The following is a 24201-nucleotide window of genomic DNA, read 5'->3' as shown; positions in this document are numbered from 1 at the left end:
AAAATATTTATTTATTTATTTATTTATTTATTTATTTATTTATGGCTGTGTTGGGTCTTCGCTTCTGTGCGAGGGCTTTCTCTAGTTGTGGCAAGCGGGGGCCACTCTTCATCGCGGTGCGCGGGCCTCTCACTATCGTGGCCTCTCTTGTTGCGGAGCACAGGCTCCAGATGCGCAGGCTCAGTAATTGTGGCTCACGGGCCTAGTTGCTCCGCGGCATGTGGGATCCTCCCAGACCAGGGCTCGAACCCATGTCCCCTGCATTGGCAGGCGGATTCTCAACCACTGCGCCACCAGGGAAGCCCCAGGTGCCTTTTTAGAACAAAAGTGCCATGTAGCTAAATTATTCTGCATGATGGTTTTATAATTAATATTGAAATTATGTCTGTTGATCATTGATTGGTTAAATAAATTGTGGCTTTATGGAGTGGGAAAAAAAAACTTTTATTTTTCTCTTCATTTAGAACATTTTTAGCTTTACTGCGGGAATTTCAATTCGCTAGAGGCAAAGGAGCTAGTAAAATGTAAGTATTCCATTAAATAAAAGGGGTTATTTAAAAGCCTGTCCTTATTAAAGTGTACATGGATTATAATAAGGTCAGAGTTTCTAGGCCTGATTAGCTTTAAATGAATTTAATGTCAAAGGAACATATTAGACCCTCATTAAAACTTTCAGTGATTGACCTTTAGTAAAAATGACCTTTGCATTATTTAGTCATGTTCTAAGGATGACACAGGGCAGGGCACCTTCTCTGGGGTTAGTGTGTGTGTGATTACAGCCACAGGCAGGATGTACTTGGTCCATCACCCTGACCCTATTGACAGAGACCTGATCCCATCCAGACCTGTGATCAGGCATATTCTGTGTAGATGAGGACCCAGAGGCTTCTATTCTCATGGGGAAGATTTGAGAGCAAAAGAAAGCTTTGGAGAAGCAGGCCCCTGATTTCATCTGTGACAATGTTAATGATCAGAAATTGTACATAAAAGCACCTAGCAAGATGGCAACCATACGCAGGGGATTTAAAATACCTTTGTGGAAAAATTTCTTGGTGAGTCTATGGACACTCTATAGAGGAGGTGAGATGCAGGTGACACCAGTGAGCTTTGGCACAATCTTCTCAACTGGAGCAGCAAAGTGGTGCTTCAGAGTTTGCATGTGAGTTAACTGTGCTAAATTTGCAGTTGGCCATGCTGGGCTCCTACATGAACCACGAGGACAGATTCTCAAGAATGTGTGATGACAGTAAATTTGTACTTCCCAGAACTCAAAAACTAATAACTCTTTCCAAAATCATACAGTCTCATTTTCCTTGGGTTCATTCTTTTATTAAACATGCATTTATTTACCAAGCACCCACTATGTCAAGGTACTGTGCTTGTCAGTAGAAGGGGACCAAGGCAACTATGCTTTGGACTCTGCATTGAAAGGAAAGACAAATAATACTGATAAATCCTTACTGATTATACATTTTTATAAAGAACTTTATGTATGTTATCCTTTTTATCCCTCATGATAATAACAATAATAACTATAATACAAATTGGCTGACAACGCTCTCTCTGTTACGAGCACTGCTGGGAATTTTATTTACGTTAAATAATTTAATCTCCACAGTAAAATTATGGGGTAGGTATCGCTTTTATAGAAATGAGAACTAAGGCACAGAGGTGTTAATTATCTTAATAAAACTCACGGTGTCTGTAAGTGGCAGAGTCAGGATTTAAACCCAGGCTCCAAAGTCCATGCTCTGAAGCACTGTGCATATGACTACATAGTATCTCCCTTAGAAATGAGGAAACAAGCTCCGTGACCCTGAGTCTGCTAAGACCACAGCTTTGGGTAATAGCAGAACTAAAATTTAAACCTCTGTCTGTCTTACCACAAAATTACACTCATGCCATTACATTAAATTGGCCTCAATTTAGAATTTAAAACCATGTCTGTAGAAATAGCTACGTATGAGAGAGTGAAGGCCTAGTTTTTTAGAGGCCACAGGAATGCAGAGGAAAGGAATGGTCTTAAAGGGCCCATCTACTTCTTTAACTGTCCCGTGTGAGCCTATCATTCTGTGCATTAAAGTAAGTGATTTACCCGATGATTTGCTCTGCTTGATTTTCAAAAGAGGTGAGAATAGGAGCTTCACAGCGAGGCTTAAATGATAATTCAGGTTTTCTTGCTCATTCATCCATTATTCAACAAATTTCTATTGATTACCTACCACGTGCAAGCTATTTGACTATTTCCCAAATAAAGATCTGCCCCTCCTGCCACATTCATCCTCCCCGGGCCAGTCCCGACCCTGGAGTTATATTTCAGTCTCTGCAGAATGCCAGGCTCAAGAAAATTCAACCAGACACTATCCTAAGTTGAAATTCTTCAATCTGGAAATTTCTCCTCTATCTCCAGTAGCGTTGTTTGTAACTTCTATTTCATTCTAAAGGCAACTCATCATGGATAATTTGAAACCTGAACGTCCCAAATATTTGCTGTTTGAAATCCAAACTATGATTGAAATTGTTAGGTGGTTCACCAAAATGACAAGGGCCATCCGATTTACCAAATTTCTGAAGGAAGAGACAATAAATCTTGAATAAAAATTTTTTTCTTTGACAGCTGAATTAAGTCCTCTTTATTAAGGCAATGGCTATTCCAATTATAGAAATCAGTAGTGGCTTTTGAGATGTGGTTTAATGAAATATAGAAATCTATATTAACTTCTAAAATATCAAGGATGTAAACAAAATATCTATATAAAGACAGTAGACTTTGTTGTTTCTTAATAAAAACAAAAGTACAAATAAAATAGAAACAACTCACTAGCAAATGTTTACTTATTCTTCTATAGGAAAAGATCTTTTATATGAAAGAATATCAGAAACGATTCAGTAGATGTTGCTGGGAATATCAAATTTATGGTCACAATTCCTCAATTCATCTTCCATTTTTACTTAGGTAAAATTAGGTTAAATGTATATTAAGAATATAATTAACATTAAAAAAAAAACCAAACCTGTGCCATAGTATGTTAAAAAAAATTACTTTATCCTGCAGTGGGCATGTCCTGCTCCCGTCCCAGGCAGCAGCTTTCCCCAGTCCCTGCCCATGTCTCAGTAGTTTGAGGAAACAACACAGTAAAATACCTGCCCCAGAGCAATGAGCTCAGAACACTTTATTTGTAATAGTGGGAGTACAGGTGAGTGTTTGATCTACTTAAATGTGAGGCGTATTTAAAACTGCTAATTTAACCCAGGTATGCGCAATAACAATAGTTCCACCTACAGCCCTTCCTTCTTCTGCTAACAGATTTGATTCTTAGAGTTAATATCAATAAAAATGAGGACTAGAGAGTGATATGGGGAGAATTTGATTAATAAATCCTAGGAAAAGACTAATAAGAGTTGTATAAGAGGGCATTTAAATTAAAACAAAAAACAAAAAAAAAACAAGGGTCAGTAGTTAGCCCTACAAATACATACACGTGTACATGTACACATGCAAAGTGTATACATATATACACTTTATACAGCAAGGGACATCTTTAAGGTAAGGATCATGGCTTTGACTATTAATATCCACAGAATATTCACTGAGCATTTGCTGGGCATGAATAGGCACTAGGAACACAAAGATATAGCAGATCCTCTGAACAGTAAAACCCTTATCACAACTCTCACTTCACGTGGTATTTCTCTGAGCCCCAGACTTAAATGGTACTCAACATAGAGTGACATGGTAAGATACTCTTGGGTGAGAGCAGATTTTTTCCTACGTCTAAACTGCGTTTACCTCGGTTTGATCCTTAGCAACTCCAGGTACTTTACGGGAAAAGTGTCTGGTGTGTGTTGAATGAGCCCATCGGTAGGCTCTCCGTGTAAGCGTATACTTGGGTCTGTGTTTTGTTTCCTAAAATAAAATTCCTGCAGTGACAAAGTGTTAGTAAATGGCACTTTTTTTGTTATTATTGTTATTGCTATATTTTGTATTAATCTAGTAACTTCTCTATTAGGAACCCCAGACGATCTCTAAGCATCTTATAACAATAAGACCTAACATTTATTGAGCTGCCAAGCATTTAAATCTAGTGACTTAATCATCACAAAACCCCTAAGAAGTGGGTTCTACTGTTCTCTCCTTCTTTGAGGCTGTGCGTGGCAGAGCCAGGATTGATAGGGCATGTTTCACTTCACAGACTTTGCTCCTCTTCCGGCACTCTCTCTCCCTCTCTGGCAAGTCTCCTATGGTTGGCCAGTCCAGACGTTGCCAAAAATATTGGTAATAAAATGAAAGTTGATAAAATTTTCAGATTCTTGACTGATGATTATTAAATCTGAGAATTACCTGTCTATTTCTTAGATAAGTACATTAAAACCATCAAGGACAAAGGAATGAGTACTCTTTATAGATAGTAATCTCGGAGATATTAAAATGCTTTTCCCTAAAATCACCTTGCAGTGTTTCATTGCTCTGAATAAATATATTCTACCTTATAACTAAGCTAAATTACCAAAATGGCCATTTCCAAGTAAATCGAATTATTAGAAAATACACACACACATAAATCCTAAAGTTTGAGTACTCATCTTCTTTAAAACTGGTCAAGTTACTTTTTCCTTCTCAGCAAATATATATATATATATATTTGTATATGTATTTTTATGTAATGTATATATAATGTATATTTATATTAAAATATATGCATATGCTTTTAGCACTAGCAATACTAAAATAGCAAATACAAAAGAATTACAGCAACTCTATAAAATATTTTATTTTGTCCTGAACAGAGAGTTCAAATTGCTCTTCAACCCCTAAAAGGGCTCCCTGCAGGCATCTCCAGAAAGTGTGGGAGGCTGAGTGACTGGACTGCAAGGTCTCCTCGCCTTCTTCAGCCTGAGCTGGTCCACATTCCAGTTTTGTGTGTTGGGATTACTCATGGCATTTTCCTTGGAGGAGTTCTGCTGTAATTCAGAAAAACGAAAAAGCCTGAAACCCATTATTCTAGAACTTCTTATAATATCCAGTAGATGGCAGACTTTACTACAAGAAAATAGTTTGGCATACTCTATAAATTGGTCTGAGAATATCAGTTACACTTCACACCCAGTAAAGTTTTTACCCTGTGTCTAAGGCTCATAGGAAAGCTGGAAACAAAATTCTCTTCCTATATAAGGTTTTTGTGTGTATGTCCATTTAAGTCTTGTTCTTAAGGTATTATCATTATAAGAATTATTTTGTTGTTCACTGAGCATACACACCGTGTACATGGTATAATATAATAGTATATATGATAGATTCTTTTTCAACTTAGGTGCACAAAACTGGAATAATCATAACCCTTACTTCATGACACTCCCATCATTGGTCTGTGCATATTCTGCTTTTATTTCCTTAGTTGGCTATTTAATTAGTTGTTTTTAATAAGACAGTAAATTGCAGTTCCTTTTTATATTTGAAAAATATTATTTTCTTTTTGATAGGCAATTGTCTTTGCTTGTTTAGTAGCTGAAGCATCAGTTAATAATGCCTAGGTCACAGACCGCATTTCCAAGAGGTCCTGTCAGCATCTCACCTAGGGACACACCCATTAAACCCAGACAGCAAATGGTGCCAATAACAACATCACCCCCAGAGAAGACCCAGTAAAAGGATGTGCTTGGTGGATCGTCTTGTCCAGTACCAGCACTGAAAACATAATTCGAAGTGCACATGTAAGCAAAGCGATGGGTGTGTGTGCATGTGTGTGCGTGTGTGTGTGTGTGTGTGTGCGACTATATTATAAATCTACCTATTTTGCTTTGAAGGATATTTTTTATTACATTTATTCAGTAATACTTTAAAAGTTACTGAGAGTTATAAGGAAACAATAGTAAAATTCTCACCACCCCCATTTCTGCTTCTCATTCCCAGCCTGCGCTCCCCAGAAGCAACTACTTGAAACTCTTCCTGCTCTTTCTTACAGTTCTTCTTTATATATTTTTAAATAATAGGCTAGCCTTTATTTTTCACTTTTAGCTACTGGCATAATCTCTTGGAATTCTACTATGATAAAAGTGGATTGAACCTTCCTGCAGGTCTCAAACACACACACACACACACACACACACACACACACACACACACACACACAGTCACTCCCCCAGCTCTACTTGATATCATTACATTATTACCATTATTGTTATTATAAAGAATTCTCTTCAGTTACATGGTATATTATGACTTCATTTCCTTTCTTGTACAACATTCAATTTTCCTAGAATTAATACTGGTAAGAGGTTTTCTTCAATTGTTTTGTTTAATTTTCTAACATGTGGTACTCTGTGCATTTTTCTTCCTGGAATCCTTCCTGGAGCTCCACTTTTTCTGCTCTCAGGGCTGGTTAATCTCTAAGCAAGCAGCACACCTGCCATCTGGGAGCTATTTTCAGTAACATTTTTTGCTCCTTTCCTTTGTTAGATCCCTTGTACCCTAGATTCCATTCTCTGTCTTGGCTTACACCCTCATTTCCATGGCCCATATATCTTCAAGAAGCTCCCTGAAAAGTGAAAATTTGAATCCCTGAAAATGTTTCTCTTCTCCCTTCGAATGTGATTGATAGTTTAGCTGGGCGTAGAATTCTAATTTAGAAGTTATTTCCTTTCAAGATTTTTAAGGCATTGTTCTAATGTCCTCTAGTTTCCAGTGTTTCTGTTGATCAATCAAATGCTATTCCGATTTCTGATACTTTGTGAATGAACTGTTTCCTGTCCCACCTCAGGGAAATGATGTGCCTTGCTGTGGATTTATTTTTCATTCATTTTCTAGGGCATGTCATAGAAACTTTAAATCTGTAAACTCACTTGTTTTTAATGATAGGAACATTCTTTATATTCTGTCATAACTTTAAGTTTCTTCCCCCTCCTCTCCTTGTCCCCCTCACCTCCTCCCTGTTTTCTTTGGTGTCTCATTTCGAAATTCCTCCTTGACTGATCTTCTAGTTCCCTGTTTTTTCTATCTCCTATTTCCAATCTCTTGGTAATTCTTTTGTGGGGGTGAGGTGGGGGAGATTTTTCTCAGCATTAACTTTCAATCACTCAACTGAATTTTTAAATTTCTGCTACTTGTATTTTTAATCTCAAAGATCTCTTGTTTTCTAGAAGTTTATCTTTATAACCCTTCTACTTGTTTCATTGCTGCTATATCTTTTCTTGACTCTTTAAAAATAATAATTCTCAAATTTACATAAGTTCTGGTCCTCTCCCTACACTGTCTTTGCCTCTTCCAAGTTACTTTTTTTTAAAAAAAATATGTTTTGGTCTTTGTGTTTGATCTTAGTTAGAGGTTTTCCTCAAATGTCTGGAAATCTCATACAGTCTGTTCATATATAATTAGGAAGTACTATTGTTCCTTAAGTTGATTAGTGAATACAAAAATGTTCATTTATCATTATTTTTTAGAGTATAATTTAAAGTATAATTAAAGGATAACTATGCCCTATATACTTATGTACATTTCATATATAGCTCTTATTAAAGAGCTATTTGAAAGCTCTTTCTTTATGTTCTAGGGTCTGCCAGCTTATTAGGATTTATTCTAGAGTGATCAGGCTGGGTCATTTCAATGGATGACATCCCATATCAGTATCTGAAAGTATTTTCACTCAGGCTGGCCAAGAGAAATAACTCTGTTTCCTGCTTGGAGTATAAACCTGGTTTCTGGCATTTTTAGAAATGAATTGGAAATGAGATTGGGAAGTGCCTCACAATTCTGTATAGACATCCACTTAATTCCCTCTTCAGACCAGACCCAGCCACTCCTGCATCACCGTGTCTCTGAATCTGCCTTCATGGGAGAAACGAACTTGCAGTTTCCTAGTGTGAGAGATGGAATATGAGCATCTAACTGCTTTCAATGAGTTTTCCAGACAACCTTCCTTTTTTCAGCCCCACTTGCATGATCATTTCAGAAGTACCTGGAACGCCTAATTCCTGAACCTGTCTGGGGTTCTGTGGCATAAACTGGCCTGGTTCTGGGATTCTCCCACAGCTGGCATGGTGTCTGCTTTTTCTGGCTTCCTAAGACTAGTACTACTCGCCCACTTGCAGTGTGTACGTGTATGTGTATTTATGGCTGTCTACCTCCTCAACCTCTGTCCTGGCTCTTGCAAGTTTATGATGACTTATTCCTTTCTGTATTATTTTAGGATTTGGGGGGGGGGGTCTGATTTATTGAGGTATAATTTACATACAATAAAACTCAACACTTTTAAGTGGCAAATGCATACGATCAGTAACTACCAGCACAATCACCATACAGAATGTTTCCATGAAAATTCCTGTATGCCCCTTTGCATTAAGTCCCTTCAACCACTTCCATTCCCTGGTGACCACTGAACTGCTTCCAGTGTTATAATTGTGCCTTCTCTGGAATGTCATAAAAATGGAATCATACAGCAGGTCTGGCTTTTTCACTTAGCATAATACTTCAGAGATTCCTTCATGTTATTCTGTGGATCGTAATTTGTTTCTTTATATTCCTCTGTTTATTTACCAGTTGATGAACGTTTGGGTTTTTTCCAGTGTTGGACATTATGAATAAGGTTGTTAAGAATTTTGCAAGCAATTTTTTGTATGGGCATTATGTTTTCATTTCTCTTGAGGGAAATACCTAGGTGTGGGATTGCTGGGTTACATGGTAAATGTATGTTTAAATTTATAAGACACTTCAAAACTGTTTTCCAAAGTGGCTACACCATTTTGAATTTCCCCCGGCAATGTATGTAACTGATATAGCAATATTAATAATGATAAAAGTAGTCTTTTAAGGTATGATGCATTATTAAGGACAAAAAAGGATATTTTATGAATATACTGGGGTCAAACCAGCAGGATGATGTAACCATTCGGAATTCCTATGAACATAAGAACATTGCTTCAGAATATAAAAGTGAAAATTGTCAGAACTAAAAAGAGAAATAGAAAATTTATAATCACTATGGGAGATTTTAATTCATCAATCTCAACAGAGAGAAAAAGTAGAAAAAAATGAGTACTGCTATAGAAGCTCTAAATAACACAATTAACAAACTTGATCTAATTGATTCTTGTAGATTTTCCATGGGGCAAAGAAGAACTCACAATGGAAATTAGAAAATATTTTGAATATAATGAAAAGAAATTGTAAGAAACACAGTAAAGCTGTGTTTTTAGAGAAAAAAATTTTAGTCTTAACTTAATAAATTAGAAAAAATCTGAAAAAGTAAACAGCAAGTTAAATCCAAAGGAAGAAAAATTAAGAAAATAAGGCAAAAGCGGAAATGTATAGGGCAGAAAAGATAGTATAAACAAACTCTACAAAGTCAAAGTCCATTATTTGAAAGACTAATACAATTATTAATACATAGACAGGAAAGATCAGTTATAATAAAGAGGGCATGAAGGAGAGTTCCATTTTCTCCACATTCCCAACACTTGGTATTGTCAATCTTTGTCATTTAGCCGTTCAAATGGGTGTGTAGTCATACTGTTTTAAATTTCTGTTTCCCCAATGATGTTGAGCATTTTTCATTGTGCTTATTTGCCATTCCTTTAGGTCTTTCATGGGGTTTAGAAGGCAGCAGAAGTAACAGTTATGTGAATATCACCATGGTTAAGTAGGAAACTCTATCCAAATTATCCTAACTTCTAAAATAATGCAGTAAAAAGAAATGGACTTTGGAATCAGACAAACCAGAGGTTCAAATCCCACCTCTCTATGACACTGTGCAAATAACTTATTCCTTATAAAACTTAGTTTTACATCTGTAAAATGTTTACACAAATGTTGTTAGAAATTTATTTTTAAAATTGCACTGTAAGGGCCTTGGATATAAATGCTAATTTCTTTGCTGTGTGTTTTTCCACACAAATGCTTCAATTCATGGCTTAAATGAAGATTCTTGATTTCTGAAGGAAGGAAAAAACCATCACCATTACCACTAACAAAATGAAACAAAACAGAACAAAATCAAAAACATAATTTCATAATAGGCCCTTGACGGTGGGAGTTAAGAGAGCAGACTTGTAATATTTGATTGTCTCTTTTCAGTTTGGACACAAGAACTTTAAGTACAACCAAATGTTTGAACTATTAAATATCTCTTCATTTTTCCTCCCTATTCTCTGCCCTACACCCTCATACTTTTCATACTATTGGCAGAGAATGCCAGTACCTCTCATGTTTTTTTTTCTTTCTTCTGAAAATAATACCCTTCCTTCACTTGCATTCATTTAAAAAAACATCTCAAGTACCTTTTCTTCAGTGAGGTTTTCCCTGGTACATTTGCCCTGGGCCCTGTGATCGCACAGCACTCTTCCTTCCATGTTTCTGTGGTGACATTTCTCCCCTTTCTTCCAATAAGTATGTACTGAGCACCTACAATGTGACAGGTAATGTTATAGACCCAGGAAATACCAGAAACAAGGTCTTCCCCTTTCCTCCATGGAGCTAAGATTGCAATGAGGAAAACAGAAAACAAACATATACACAAAGAAATAAGAACATTTCATATGTATTAGAAAGCAAAACAACAAAGGTTTAGAAAAGGAGTTCAGAGAAAGCTTTTCTCAGGAAGTGACATTGTAGCTAAGACACGAACAACTAGAAGCCAGTCATACATTTGAAGATGTGATTGGAAAACCAGTACCTGAAAAAAAAAAACTATAGTAAAAGGATGAAAGGATGATTAGTTGAGTTTTTCCATAGGGACTAGAAAAGGTTTGCTCTCAGGTCAACCCTCCTGATAACATATAAGCATATGTTAACCTTCTGTGCTCAGGCACTGGAGGAAAACTGTCAGCTGCCAGAAAGACTCCACGGAAGATAATTGTGAAAATCTTCTCACTCTTGTGTGATGAACCAGTCAATCATTATGTTCTCCATCTTCTCATCACCCAGTTGGTGGCCAGACCACATTAAAAAGAACAACTTCTCTAAACTCAAAATGGATTAAAGACCTAAATGTAAGGCCAGACACTATAAAACTCTTAGAGGAAAACATAGGCAGAACACTCTATGACATAAATCACAGCAAGATCCTTTTTGACCCACCTCCTAGAGAAATGGAAGTAAAAACAAAAATAAACAAATGGGACCTAGTGAAACTTAAAAGCTTTTGCACAGCAAAGGAAAACATAAATAAGATGAAAAGACAACCCTCAGAATGGGAGAAAATATTTGCAAATGAAGCAACTGACAAAAGATTAATCTCCAAAATTTACAAGCAGCTCATGCAGCTCAATATCAAAAAAACAAACAACCCAATCCAAAAATGGGCAGAAGACCTAAATAGACATTTCTCCAAAGCAGATATATAGATTGCCAACAAACACATGAAAGGATGCTCAACATCACTAATCATTAGAGAAATGCAAATCAAAACTACAGTGAGGTATCACCTCACACCAGTCAGAATGGCCATCATCAAAAAATCTACAAACAATAAATTCTGGAAAGGGTGTGGAGAAAAGGGAACCCTCTTGCACTGTTGGTGGGAATGTAAATTGATACAGCCGCTATGGAGAACAGTATGGAGGTTCCTTAAAAAACTAAAAATAGAACTACCATACGACCCAGCAATCCCACTACTGGGCATATACCCTGAGAAAACCATAATTCAAAAAGAGTCATGTACTACAATGTTCATTGCAGCACTATTTACAATAGCCAGGACATGGAAGCAACCTAAGTGTCCATTGACAGGTGAATGGATAAAGAAGATGTGGCATATATATACAATGGAATATTACTCAGCCATAAAAAGAAACAAACTTGAGTTATTTGTAGTGAGGTGGATGGACCTAGAGTCTGTCATACAGAGTGAAGTAAGTCAGAAAGAGAAAAACAAATACCGTATGCTAATGCATATATATGGAATCTAAAAAAAAAAATGGTTCTGAAGAACCTAGGGGTAGGACAGGAATAAAGACACAGACATAGAGAATGGACTTGAGGAGACGGGGAGAGGGAAGGGTAAGCTGGGACGAAGTGAGAGAGTGGCATGGACATATATACACTACCAAACGTAAAATAGACAGCTAGTGGGAAGCAGCCACATTGCACAGGGAGATCAGCTCGGTGCTTTGTGACCACCTAGAGGGGTGGGATAGGGAGGGTGGGAGGGAGACTGAAGAGGGAAGAGATATGGGGATATATGTATATGTATAGCTGATCCACTTTGTTATAACGCAGAAACTAACACACCGTTGTAAAGCAATTATACTCCAACGAAGATGTTAAAAAATAAAAAAAGAAAGACAGCAATGCTCCTACCCGTGGGCAAAGTCATGGTGGCTTACAGTACAGACAGCACCAGCCCCGTGCACTGCGTGCAGGGGATCGAGCAACTGGCTCTCTTCCTTTGGAGAGTGTTGTTTCATGAAATGCAAGATTAGAGAATGATTAACGAAGAATTAACAGTAATAATAGTACCAATTATAAAAACTGACAATTGTAAAATCCTTGCTATGAGATAGGTATAAAGTCAAACATTTTGCATGGATTACATCATGTCATCACCAGAAAATAAAATAAAAAAAAACAAAAAACGAACAAACAAACAAAAAAACTACAAATAGAACTACCATACGACCCAGCAATCCCACTACTGGGCGTATACCCTGAGAAAACCATAGTTCAAAAAGAGTCATGTACCACAATGTTCACTGCAGCTCTATTTACAATAGCCAGGACGTGGAAGCAACCTAAGTGTCCATTGACAGGTGAATGGATAAAGAAGATGTGGCACATATATACACTGGAATATTACTCAGCCATAAAAAGAAATGAAATTGAGTTATTTGTAGTGAGGTGGATGGACCTAGAGTCTATCATACAGAGTGAAGTAAGTCAGAAAGAGAAAAACAAATACTGTATGCTAACATATATATGTGGAATCTAAAAAAAAAGATTCTGAAGAACCTAGGGGCAGGACAGGAATGAAGATGCAGATGTAGAGAATGGACTTGAGGACACGGGGATGGGGAAGGGTAAGCTGGGACAAAGTGAGAGAGTGGCATGGACATATATACACTACCAAATGTAAAACAGATAGCTAGTGGGAAGCAGCTGCATAGAACAGGGAGATCAGCTCAGTGCTTTGTGACCACCTAGAGGGGTGGGATAGGGAGGGTGGGAGGGAGATGCAAGAGGGAGGGGATATGGGGATATATGTGTACATATAGCTGATTCACTTTGTTATACAGCAGAATCTAACACACCATTGTAAAGCAATTATACTCCAATAAAGATGTTAAAAAAAAAAAACTTCTCTTTCTGCAGGAAGAGAGGAAAGAAATTTATCATTATACATATTTACCAAAGTTTACATGCTATTTTCTTCTGAAAGTAGTTGATTTATGTCTCATAAGAGCAAACTATACATTTTGTAATTTTTAAAATTATAAGCCTGTACTCTTACCCACTATTACATTAGTGAGTAATATTGTGAGACAGGAAGTAAAAATAAGAGAATGATGTATTAGATAAATCCACATGCAAAAGACAGTGTTTTGTGAGCTGATGCAATTGAGTTGCCAAATCATAAAGATTCTCTGTGATCATAATGTGTGTAGATTCAGGGAAACTTTGTACACATGCAGATAGCCAATGAATTTGGAAAAGAATCATAGAATTTTTGCTTTCTTGCAGGTTATCATTCCAATTAGAATTTTTAAAATGTATCCCTAAAAACAGAGACGCTTTCAGAAAATTGAAAGTTCATAAACTTTACAGCATCTGCTTCCTTGCGGTGGGACTTAATCTGTCATCTGTAAGATGTACACAATATTGTGTTGCTGTGAGGATTATAAATAATATCTGTGAAACACCTGACATGCTTGGTACAGAGAGTAGACCTTCCACAAATAGTTGGTATTTTCTTTTATTTTTATATTTTTACTTTTCTATGCTTTTCTTTTTAGAGCATAAATGGTGATTGTGATAAACAGTCATAAGCCAAAGTATAGTATTCATTCAAATATTAGTTTCAGCTCGTATATTCAGAGACAATTTTGTATCTCATCTCCCAGTATACCCCCAAAATTCTCCATGAGAGAATGTGAATTTCAAAATTTGGGATTTATGGGACAATTTAACAATTCACCCCATTGCTCAACAGCACTTATACCTGAGAAAGGAAAATGCAGGAGAAGCAAAGAATCTGAAACCAGCCATTTTTGTTTCTTATTAGCAGCTATATGAAAAAAAATGACAAATCATCATTAATGACAAAAGTCATTATTAGACATCATTTGACAAATTCATCACCAGAATGCAGTCATTTATGTATTTCATTGAGTTTCTTTGAGATGCATGAAGAACAGAAAGAAGGAACTTCTTTAATTTATTGTCCACCATTTACTTGTAAGCTTCATCCTGATATTTTTTATTTCCTTGTAGATTCCTTTTGCAATAAAAATGACACCAAGTGCCTCTCAACTTCTTGCCAAAACGATTCTACATGCAAGGATTTTTCCAAAGACGGCAGTTGCCATTGTTCAGGCACGGCCATTAATTTGGACAAAGACTGTGACCACGAGAAAGACCCTTGCTTCTCCAGTCCCTGTCCAGGAAATGCCACTTGTGTGAGCGCCCCAGGAGAGAGGAGGGTTCTGTGCAGATGTCCTCCTGGGTACAGTGGGACCACCTGTAACACGGCCATTGCTCCCTGCGGCACCAACTCCTGCCAACACGGAGGCTTTTGCCATCAGGACCCTGTGCACCCTGTGTGCATCTGCCCTGCTGGATATGCCGGAAGATTCTGTGAGCTGGACCACGATGAGTGTGCGTCCAGCCCCTGCCACAACGGTGCTGTGTGCCAGGACGGAATCAATGGCTACTCCTGCTTCTGTGTCCCAGGCTATCAAGGCAGGCACTGCGACTTGGAAGTGGACGAGTGTGTGTCAGAGCCCTGCAAGAACGAGGCCACATGCCTCAACGAGATAGGACGGTACACTTGCATCTGTCCCCACGATTACTCCGGTAAGTGTGATTCCACTGGAATCCCAGATGATGTAATTAGCATTCTCTTTAATGTGACAGAAGCAGAAGTGACCTATTATGTCCCATCCAACTGCTTATGAAAATGGCCTTGACAGGAACTCATCAACAGATAGAAAGCTTCCTAAACTACTAAAAATCCACTGAGCCTAAGCATTTGTGTACTGTCACTGTCGTTGTTTTAAATGGAGTCCTACATTGTTTAAAACATAGATTCAGCCTAGAATTAGTGGGCTCTGCAGGACCTAGCCTTCCAGGTCAGGGCAGTACAAGCTCCCTGCAGAGCAGATGCCCTTCGTCCTAGCTAACCTAACATGTGCCCTCTCCTGCCACCGCAGCCTGGTGGGGGCAGGCCACAGGATGGATATGAGTAGATGGGTTTCTAGTGTCGAAGTGTGATAAACATACCAAGGATAGCAAGGCTGACGGAGCATGGTGGATGAGATAAGTCATGAGTTTACTCATAAAGAAGTCACTTCTTGTTGAATCTCTTGGAAATAGCAAGTAATAGTCCCTCATACCTATTCACAAAGTTTCTGCTGATGTTGATTTAGTAATAGAGTAACAAGCAGCTCATTCATTCCAAGGCTACGTGCTGTTCATTATCCTCACGCTCAGTCTCCATTCCTCCCCCCTCCCGCCATTCTCCTGAGTCAGCTGCCCATTTAGGTCAGTTTTTCATGCCAACCATCTTCCTTACACCGTTTTACTCTGTGGATTTTCCATCTACAAGGGGTCTTTGCTTTCTCACATTCGTTCTAACTTCTGCTCACCACTTTCCCGGGCTTCCTAACTACTAGCTCTGTGACATCATTCTCCTGGCATGCCTCTTTTTCCCTTAGTTCGTGCCACTTTTGTAGCCTCCTGGGGTATTTGGCTTTCAACTTGCCTTTTCCCAACCCTTTGACACTTACTTCTTGGTCTTGTCATTCTTTTTCCAAGTATGCTAAGCAATATAATTATTTAAAAAATATTCCCCTTCAAAATTTGTACCAGAACCCTCCAGGATCATTTTGCTAATATTACAGATTCTAGAAATGTCTATTTTACAAAGTAGACCTATCCCTAGTGGCTCTGATATAAAATTTGCTCCCTCTCCCTTGACCTTCACCTACAGCTAATCTTCAAATTCTGTTGTTTTGACATCCAGGAGGTCTCCCAAATTGAGCTCATCCACTCTGTTACCAGTGCCTTGCCTCATGCCGTCAGATCTCTTGTGTGAAGCACAGTACGTTCTCCAGAATGTACTCTTATCTTCCCCAACTGGTTCTGAACAATGCCTCCAAAATAATCCTTCTAAAATAGACCTGGCTGTGTTGTTCCCTTCTGAAGGGCCTTGAGAGCTCCCCACTACATAGAGACCAATTTTAATGTCTTACTAAAAACCCTCCATAATTTGTCCCTTACTTATTGGTCATATCTCCACCCACCATTCCACCAAAGCACTATTTCCTCAAGGCATCTTCACTCCTTATTCTAGTGGCTTCCATCCTTCTGGAAGGCCCTTCCTCGATTCACAATATCTACTCTGTGAAGTTCTTCTTTACTTTCAATCCTCAGTTCACCACCCAGCTCAAGAAGTATTTCTGACTTACTAGTAGCTATGTAGTAATTATGATTATTTATTACTTCCATAGTAGTTTGCACCTCTATTAAAGAACTTCCTGTATTCTGTCCTCTTCTTCAGATATCTGTGTTTTTGTCTCCTCCCACTGAAGTGTTAGTTTTGAAAGAAGTCATTTCTTATATTTGTTCTTTAATTCATCAATACTTTGGGGGTATTTATTATATTAAGCTAGTGAATTAAAAAGAGTAGTACTCAGCACAGTGAATAATGGTGGCTTAATAAACTGTTAGTGAATTGTTCTAATTAATTCTTCCTTATCTTTCTGGGCACCCTTCCTAGTAATGAAACTGATGTATAATAAATAGATATTAAACTAGATTTTACTTTCTCTTTTACTTTATGGTGCATACTTTATGGTGGTAGAATGCTTGTGTCAAATGGAAAATTATTTTGTTGAGTGCCTTTGAATTACCAATACTATGCTAAAAGTTATGGGGCATACTAAAGGAGCTTATAAAACAGTACTTCTACATGAAAAAACCCCTTGTTCATATGCCATACTATCATATCCATTCTTTTAATTGAGTTATAGCAATTGATTTCAATTATTAAGTTTTTTAAGTATTTTTTTTATTGAGGTGCCGTTGATTTGTAACATTATATGTTTCATACAAACAGCATTATATTTCTACTTTTGTATACACTGCAGTGTGCTCACCACCAAAATCAATTTTATTAATTTTTGAATAAAAATGAGATGTAAATTTTTGTAGGGCTGGTTTGGAATTGCTTCTGTTTATAAAGGTCACATTTAAAAACCACTATAGTTTATTAAGATAATATCTTCAGTTTCCTGCTCCTAATACAATATCCTGAATGGTGACTAAAAGGAATAGATGTGAGATCAAATGTTTCAGCCATTTTAACTACAGTTTTCTGAAACAGTCTTATAATTGCAGAAACACAGCTTGAAAAATTATGTTTTACAGTCTACATGTTTTTACGTTTACATTTTAATTTAATTGGATTGTAATGAATCTTTTAAGTGGTTTAAACTTAGGCATAAAAGATGTCAAAGGTGTGTCCCAAATGTGAAATGTAGTAAAACTCCATCATAAGGCATTTCACTGTGCAGTAAATTAATGTATCCTGTGGCTTCATCATATCCCTGCTGGGCCTAATAAGAATCAATGCCTTTTCCTCACTAAAACACACAAAGTCCACAGTGAGGACACTTCCCTTGCCCAGACCCTGATATAAAAGTGTTGTTCCCTATTTAAATATGTTCTCCTTTTGTTTTCCAAGAAATCAGCTACATTTTATTATTTCAGCTTTACAAGGGACATACTTACAACTTACCTGCAAACAGCATTTCAGTGAACGACTCAGAAGGCAGTAAGGACCAGGTCTATTATTAGCTGGGTAGGCTTGTTCAGAGAGAAAGGTGTGATTTAGGCTTGATCACCAGTCTCCTCCCACAGTGAGGTAGCCCGCGTCTGGGATCTCCTCCGTGGTTCTCAGGCCTGACCGCACAGGAGCAACTCCCCACGGAGCTCTGAGCCAGAGGCGCTCGTTTCTGCCTCCCGAGAACCACATTTAGCTGATGGTTCTAATGCACAGCCAGGCTGCGAGCCAGAAATTAAGTTTATGTGAACCTAATTGGAAAATTTTCTTGCACAGTCCCAACCTTTAGACCCTCAAGGAAGCTTGTTTTTTTGGCGCTGTGCTGTGGTTGCCAGTGTTCATGGCAGCCCAGGCCAATTAATGAGAAACCCAAAGAAGGTCTATAGAATCAGGGAAAAAGCTGGAGCTGAAAAGGACAGAAGGAAGCCCTCGGCCCTCAGCACCGGTTCGCAGACGCTCCGGCTCGCCCCGGCCCTCCTGACGCATCCCGGAAACTATATCACAGGCCCGAGCTGTCGCGGGCTATGTCCAAATTTAGAGTGATCATAAAGAACCCGGCTTACAGGAAAAAGCCCGCGTTCCTCTGAGCAGCACAGCCAGAAAACGCAATAAATTTTCAAAGACAGGGAGGCAGGAGAGGAAAGAGTGGTAGCACTTGGAGAGAGGGTTCACCCTGCGGGGCTCCTCTGCTCTGCGCCCTCCTCCTGGGTGATTCATGAGCTACAGCAGCGGGCTCCGAGAGGCGCTCAAGGTGCTGGCGGGAATCTGCGCTGCATAAGCAAAAACTCGGTTTCAGCTGAAAGCGAACAGTGGACAACTTTTTTTAAATGAAAAGAATATTAGCTTTGAGCATGTGACTGCTTTTAGTTCAAGGGCTTGCAATGGATCTTTCTGTAATTGAAGTCTTCGTTAGAATTAGCCCGATTGACTAATGAACATTTTTCACGTTAAAATGCCTGCAGCATGAGAAAAATAGAGCTACAGGAGGGCAGGGGGAAGGCTAGTTGGATGCACGGTGAAGCAAAACAGTATAGGAAAATATCTTAGTTCCTCAACTGTAAAACAGATCTTTGGTATAAAAATAATCTTTTGTGAAATAAGAAAAAACACTATATTAAATGTACTTATCGACTGTAAGATCCACCTCTATTTCAGAAACAAAAATATATGAAGAAATTCACTTTATATTCAAGAAAATGTCTTAGTATACGGAGACCAGTTAGCACATGGAGACTAGTTAGAAAGCCATTGCAAGACCAGGTGTAAGACATGAGGACCAGGCCTGGAAGAGGGGTATAGGCATGTAAGGGAAGAGTAGGTGTACCATCCCTAGGAAGAAGACTCGCTGACATTTATCAAAGCCGGAATATTTCCAAACTTATTTTACCAACAAAAAACTGGAAATCCCTAATACGAAAATGAGAATGCATTAAAAGTTCAATTGCCATTTCCAGCTTAATGAATTTATAATCCCTACCAGTGATTCTCAAACTTTAGCACGCAACAGACTCACTATTAAAGTACAGTTTCCGATTCAATAGCTCTGAGGTGGGGTCCAAGAACTGCATGTATAGCAAGTTCCCAGGCGGTGCTGCTAGTTTGGGGACCACACTTTGAGAACCACCGATGTAGACAATTACATGGATTCTCATGTGGCATCCTTGATTCTTATTTCACAAACTTTATGAGACGAGGAAAAAGTCAACACAAAGTAGTTATATGTATATTTTAATATATTTATATTTTATTTTATATATTTTACATACTTATATATTTATTTTATATATACAGTATATACATATGTATATATACTATTTATTACTGGAAACAGTTCCAGATAAATGATATGGGTAAAAATAAATATTTGTTGAATTCATTCAGTCATTAATTTAGTGAACAAGCACATATGTATATATTGAGTCCCTGCAATGTGTCAGGCATTGTTTTGTTTCTGTAAATATAATAAGAAAAGTGATGAAAAAGTCCCCTTACATTCAAGAAGGAAGAGATAGACATGTATAAAATAAGTAATAGGTAGGTAAAAATATGTAGTAGGGTAGGTGGTGATAAACTCAGTGGAAAAATGTAAAACAAAAATAGAGGGAATTAGGGATTAAACTTTAGGTAGAATGACCAGGGAAGGCCTCACTGAGAAGTTGACAGGAGAATAAAGTTCTAGGGAGGTGAGGAAGGGAGTCGGGCAAATGCCTTGTGGAATAGCACCCCTGGAAGAGGAACAGCAGATGCAAAGGCCCTGAGGCAGAGTCCTTGGAATGTTGGAGAAGCAGCAATGAGATCTATGTGACTGGAGTGGAGTGGACAAGGAGGAGACATAATAGGGTCAGATTACTGAGACTTATAGGTCACGGTACTGACTTTGGCTCTTCCTCTACGTGAGATGGGAAGTTGTTGGAGAGTTTTTTTTTGTTTTTTTTTTTTAATTTTTGTTGAAGTATAGTTGATTTAAATGTTGTGTTAGGTTCAGGTGTACAAGAAAGTGAATTGGTTTCTTTTCCATTATAGGTTATTATAAGATATTGAATATAGTTCCCTGTGCTATACAATAGGTCCTTGTTGTTTATCTATTTTATATGTAATAGTGAGTATCTGTTAATCCCAAACTTGTTGGAGAGTTTTGAGCAGAAAACTGAAATGGTTTGACTCGCATTTTATTTATTTAATTTATTTTTGGCTGCGTTGGGTCTTAGTTGCAGTATGTAGGATCTTCGTTGAGGCATGCGGGATCTTTCGTTGTGGTGCACGGGCTTCTCTCTAGTTGTGGTGCACGGGCTTCTCTCTAGTCGTGGCACGCAGGCTCCAGGGCGTGTGGGCTCTGTAGTTGTGGTGCATGGGTTCCAGAGTGCGTGGGCCCTGTAGTTTGTGGCTCATGGGCTCTAGTTGAGGCACACAAGCTCAGTAGTTGTGGCACGTGGGCTTAGTTGCCCCATAGCATATGGTATCCTAGTTCCCCAAGATCCTAGTTCCCAAACCAGGGATCGAACCCCCATCCCCTGCATTGTAAGGCGGCCTCTTTACCACTGGACCACCAGGGAAGTCCCTTGACTTGCCTTTTAACAAAATGTCTTTGCTTATTATATTGAGGATATGCTGAAGGGAGAGGTTAAGGTAGAATTAGGGTGCCCAATGGAGAGTAATACAATAATCCAAGTAAATGGACTATTATTTGAGAGGAAAGAGTGAAAGAGAAGTATCACAATAGCACCTTTTTTCCTTTAAAATTTAGGACAGAAATGAACACTGAAGGATCACGGATCACGCAAACGAAATGAGAGCACACCTTCCCCGGCCTGCTCTCTTCTGCCCTCTGGCGGGATGTCCAGACTATTCGGCACAGGTCTATCCTTCACAATATTTCTAGCAACCATGCAGGCTTCCTTAGAAGTTTAGATCAACCATATCGTCATGCAGCGTCTTTCACATCCACACCTGAAACTTACCCTACTTCTCTGCATCACATGACGGTTACTCATTTAAAATTTCCTATCAGAGCTTTTTTTTTTTTTTGATAATTCTTCATGTTCTTCTCTGAGCTTTCTCCAGTAGTCCTCACCCATTCTGATTCTAAGAGGTAGCTAACTCTGACACTGCAATTACAGAGGCATTTATTAAAGGCATATTTTGAATTTCAGTCAGTGTGGAGATTAGAACCTATTCTTGATGTTCCATCATGCCTAAATGTATTTTTGATCAACTAAAGCTCTTTGAAGCATCTGTGATGAATCAAGTGGGTAATTTAATGGTCATGAAAATAATCTGGGAAAAATAAAAGTATTATATATTATAAAATATAAGCTTATTTCATGAGAAATAATATTATTATCGTTACTGTTGAAAGTTTTTTTACTGAAAGTATAATCCTGATTATAAAATTAAGACATAAAACTTGATGAACTTACATCAATTTACCGGGAATAATTTTTAATAAATAGTCCATATTTATATAAACATGCTCAATATATGACACCAGTTTAAATAACACTTAAATATTGATTCTGTGAGCACCTACCTAGATATCTGAAATTTTACTCACCATGTAATATACCCATAACAATTATCTTTCAGACCTCAAAGGAAAATAATGTATAACAGCCTAAAGAGAAATTCTGAATTTCACAGGCTGTATCTTTATTTTATCAAAGGAAAATGGTTGTTTTTCTATATGCTCTTAGTTATTAAATTGACCAACTTTTGGTGGTGTCATGTAAAGGCAATTAAACACTGTTCAAGCCTTTGCTCAGGACTAGAGCCATTTGAAATAGTTTTTATGAGGAAATGTAGTTTCTGGCTTTTGACAAATGTTTGTTGAATGAGTGCACAAAATAACACATGCTATTTGCTCAGCAAATATTTATCACAGCCTTGCAAGGCACTGGACGCTGTGCCGGACCGAGGAAATATAAAGATGACTAAGGCAAAATTTATTCAGGGAGGAGGAGTGTAAACAAAAATTACAATCTCTCTCTGAACAGAGTGCAGAGGAAGCACAAAGGAAGATCCGCTCAGAGTCAGGAAACGCTCGAGAGAAAAAGTGGGCCATGAGCAGAGCAGGGCTGCACCACCTCCGGGATGTAGAGCTGAGGCTTTTGTCCTCTGGCTACACTTATTGTCATTATTGTACGAATAGCAGTGAGCTGAATGCAAGGGGGAAGGACGGCAGAGATGTTTTAGAAAGGGGTGATGTCTCTCCCGTCGTGTTTGCTCTGATGATGGGCTTGTGGTTTAGGCAGTAGTTATGGATGGCGTGCTCCATCCTAAACTCTGTCTCTCTCCGACTCCTCCTCTTAGTGCCTTGCCAGCTATGAGCAGGGTGCGCAGGGAGTTTTTCTTTTGTTTCATACAGAATTATAAACCAATTCCAACAGATTGGTTGGGTTCCTGGATGAATTTTGTGAAAGAATTTTACAGATATGAATTTTCCATTTATTAGACAATCAGCCACAGAAGTGCTACTCAGTGTAACTGCATTCAATTTCTACTGCTACCTAGAGTTATAATGACATGGCGCCATACATAGTAACACTAGTCATAAAAAGAATGTTTCCAGATAGACTGGACCACACTGTGTATGTAGGTATGTTTTTGAAGGTCAATTAACTGTCTATACTTAATGGCTGCATGCATGTAACAGTAAACATCCAAATGAAAACTGAAAATCAGTTAGTTTTCCAGATGTTTTACCTATGAAGCCAAGCATCTGGAAAAACAAAAACATCTGGATGACTGACTGTACTTAATCACTTTTCACCCAGCCATTTTGGCATCACGCAGACATAGACCAAATCTCTTTTTTTTTCCATATCAGTAGCAGTGAAAAGCTGCAGTAAGAATCACATTGTTAAGTAATATTAAGAGTAATACAAACAAATCAAATAAATCCAAAGTAAATAGTTGTTTGAACTGAAACTGTATTTAAGTTATTGAAACATGTTCTTATACATGCATCAGGATCACTTTAAAGCTAAAGCATTTGAACGACATTGTTATAAATGGAGCTGCAGTATTTAAAATAATGGTTTATAATGTATTTCTTAAGCATTAGGAAATAACCTGGGTGTATAACAGATGAATATATGAATTTTATTTGAATTATGGAATAAAATTTAGGAAAGTGTTAACAAGTTTTAAACCACTGGTTTGGCTTTATATGTTAATAGTTTTCAGCAAATATAGATGACTAAAATACCAAAGGACATAATCCAAAGGTATTATAGAGAGGTGGATTGACTAGGAGGAGACAGGAATGGCAGAGACACTGTCACTTACTAGCTATGGAACACAGGCAAGTCAGTGTACCTTAAATGTGTTGGGATGGAATAAAAGAACACATGTGAAATCACCTCACCCTGCATGTGCACATGGTAGCTGTGTAATGAGCGCCAGTTGCCGTCTGCTCAGAGAGCACCCCAGGAGCCCACAGGGATGGATCCTTTCGGGGTGGGCAGAGTTCTCTCTTAGTACTGACTGATCAGTGTCATTTTAACGGTGTGCTAACACATTATAGTTTCAGTTGCTACATGTGTTTAAAAAATAATTATATAAAACTTTAAAAAAAATAATGTATCATTTTTATCTTTCATATATTCTTAGAAAGTATTTAAAAAAGAGGTATCTGTTATTGTGTTATTTTACATGGCAGAAAAAAAGATACGAAAACATTGCTGAAAAGCTGTTTCAGAGACAGAGTGAGACACAG

The 24201-nt window shown here is 37.9% G+C and overlaps 1 protein-coding gene and 1 long non-coding RNA gene across 7 annotated transcripts in view; both read left to right on the top strand.

The window, feature by feature from the left end:
- Positions 1 to 7274, top strand: part of LOC309630633 — a 33576-nt gene extending 26302 nt beyond the window's left edge. The window contains exon 2 of the long non-coding RNA XR_014245851.1: positions 309 to 7274. This is a non-coding gene — a long non-coding RNA (uncharacterized lncRNA). The remainder of the gene's footprint in view (positions 1 to 308) is intronic.
- Positions 1 to 24201, top strand: part of CRB1 (crumbs cell polarity complex component 1) — a 273482-nt gene that overhangs the window by 126858 nt on the left and 122423 nt on the right. For all 6 annotated transcript variants that reach the window (XM_082394140.1, XM_082394138.1, XM_082394143.1 and 3 more), the window contains one exon: positions 14417 to 14998. In XM_082394140.1, coding sequence (XP_082250266.1) covers positions 14417 to 14998 — 582 coding nt within the window. The remainder of the gene's footprint in view (positions 1 to 14416; positions 14999 to 24201) is intronic.

Source organism: Balaenoptera borealis (genome assembly GCF_965194805.1).
Source record: "Balaenoptera borealis genome assembly, chromosome: 1".
NCBI classification, from domain to species: domain Eukaryota; kingdom Metazoa; phylum Chordata; class Mammalia; order Artiodactyla; family Balaenopteridae; genus Balaenoptera; species Balaenoptera borealis.
The sequence above is the reverse complement of the archived record's forward strand: the minus strand, read 5'-3'. Positions and strand labels throughout refer to the sequence as shown.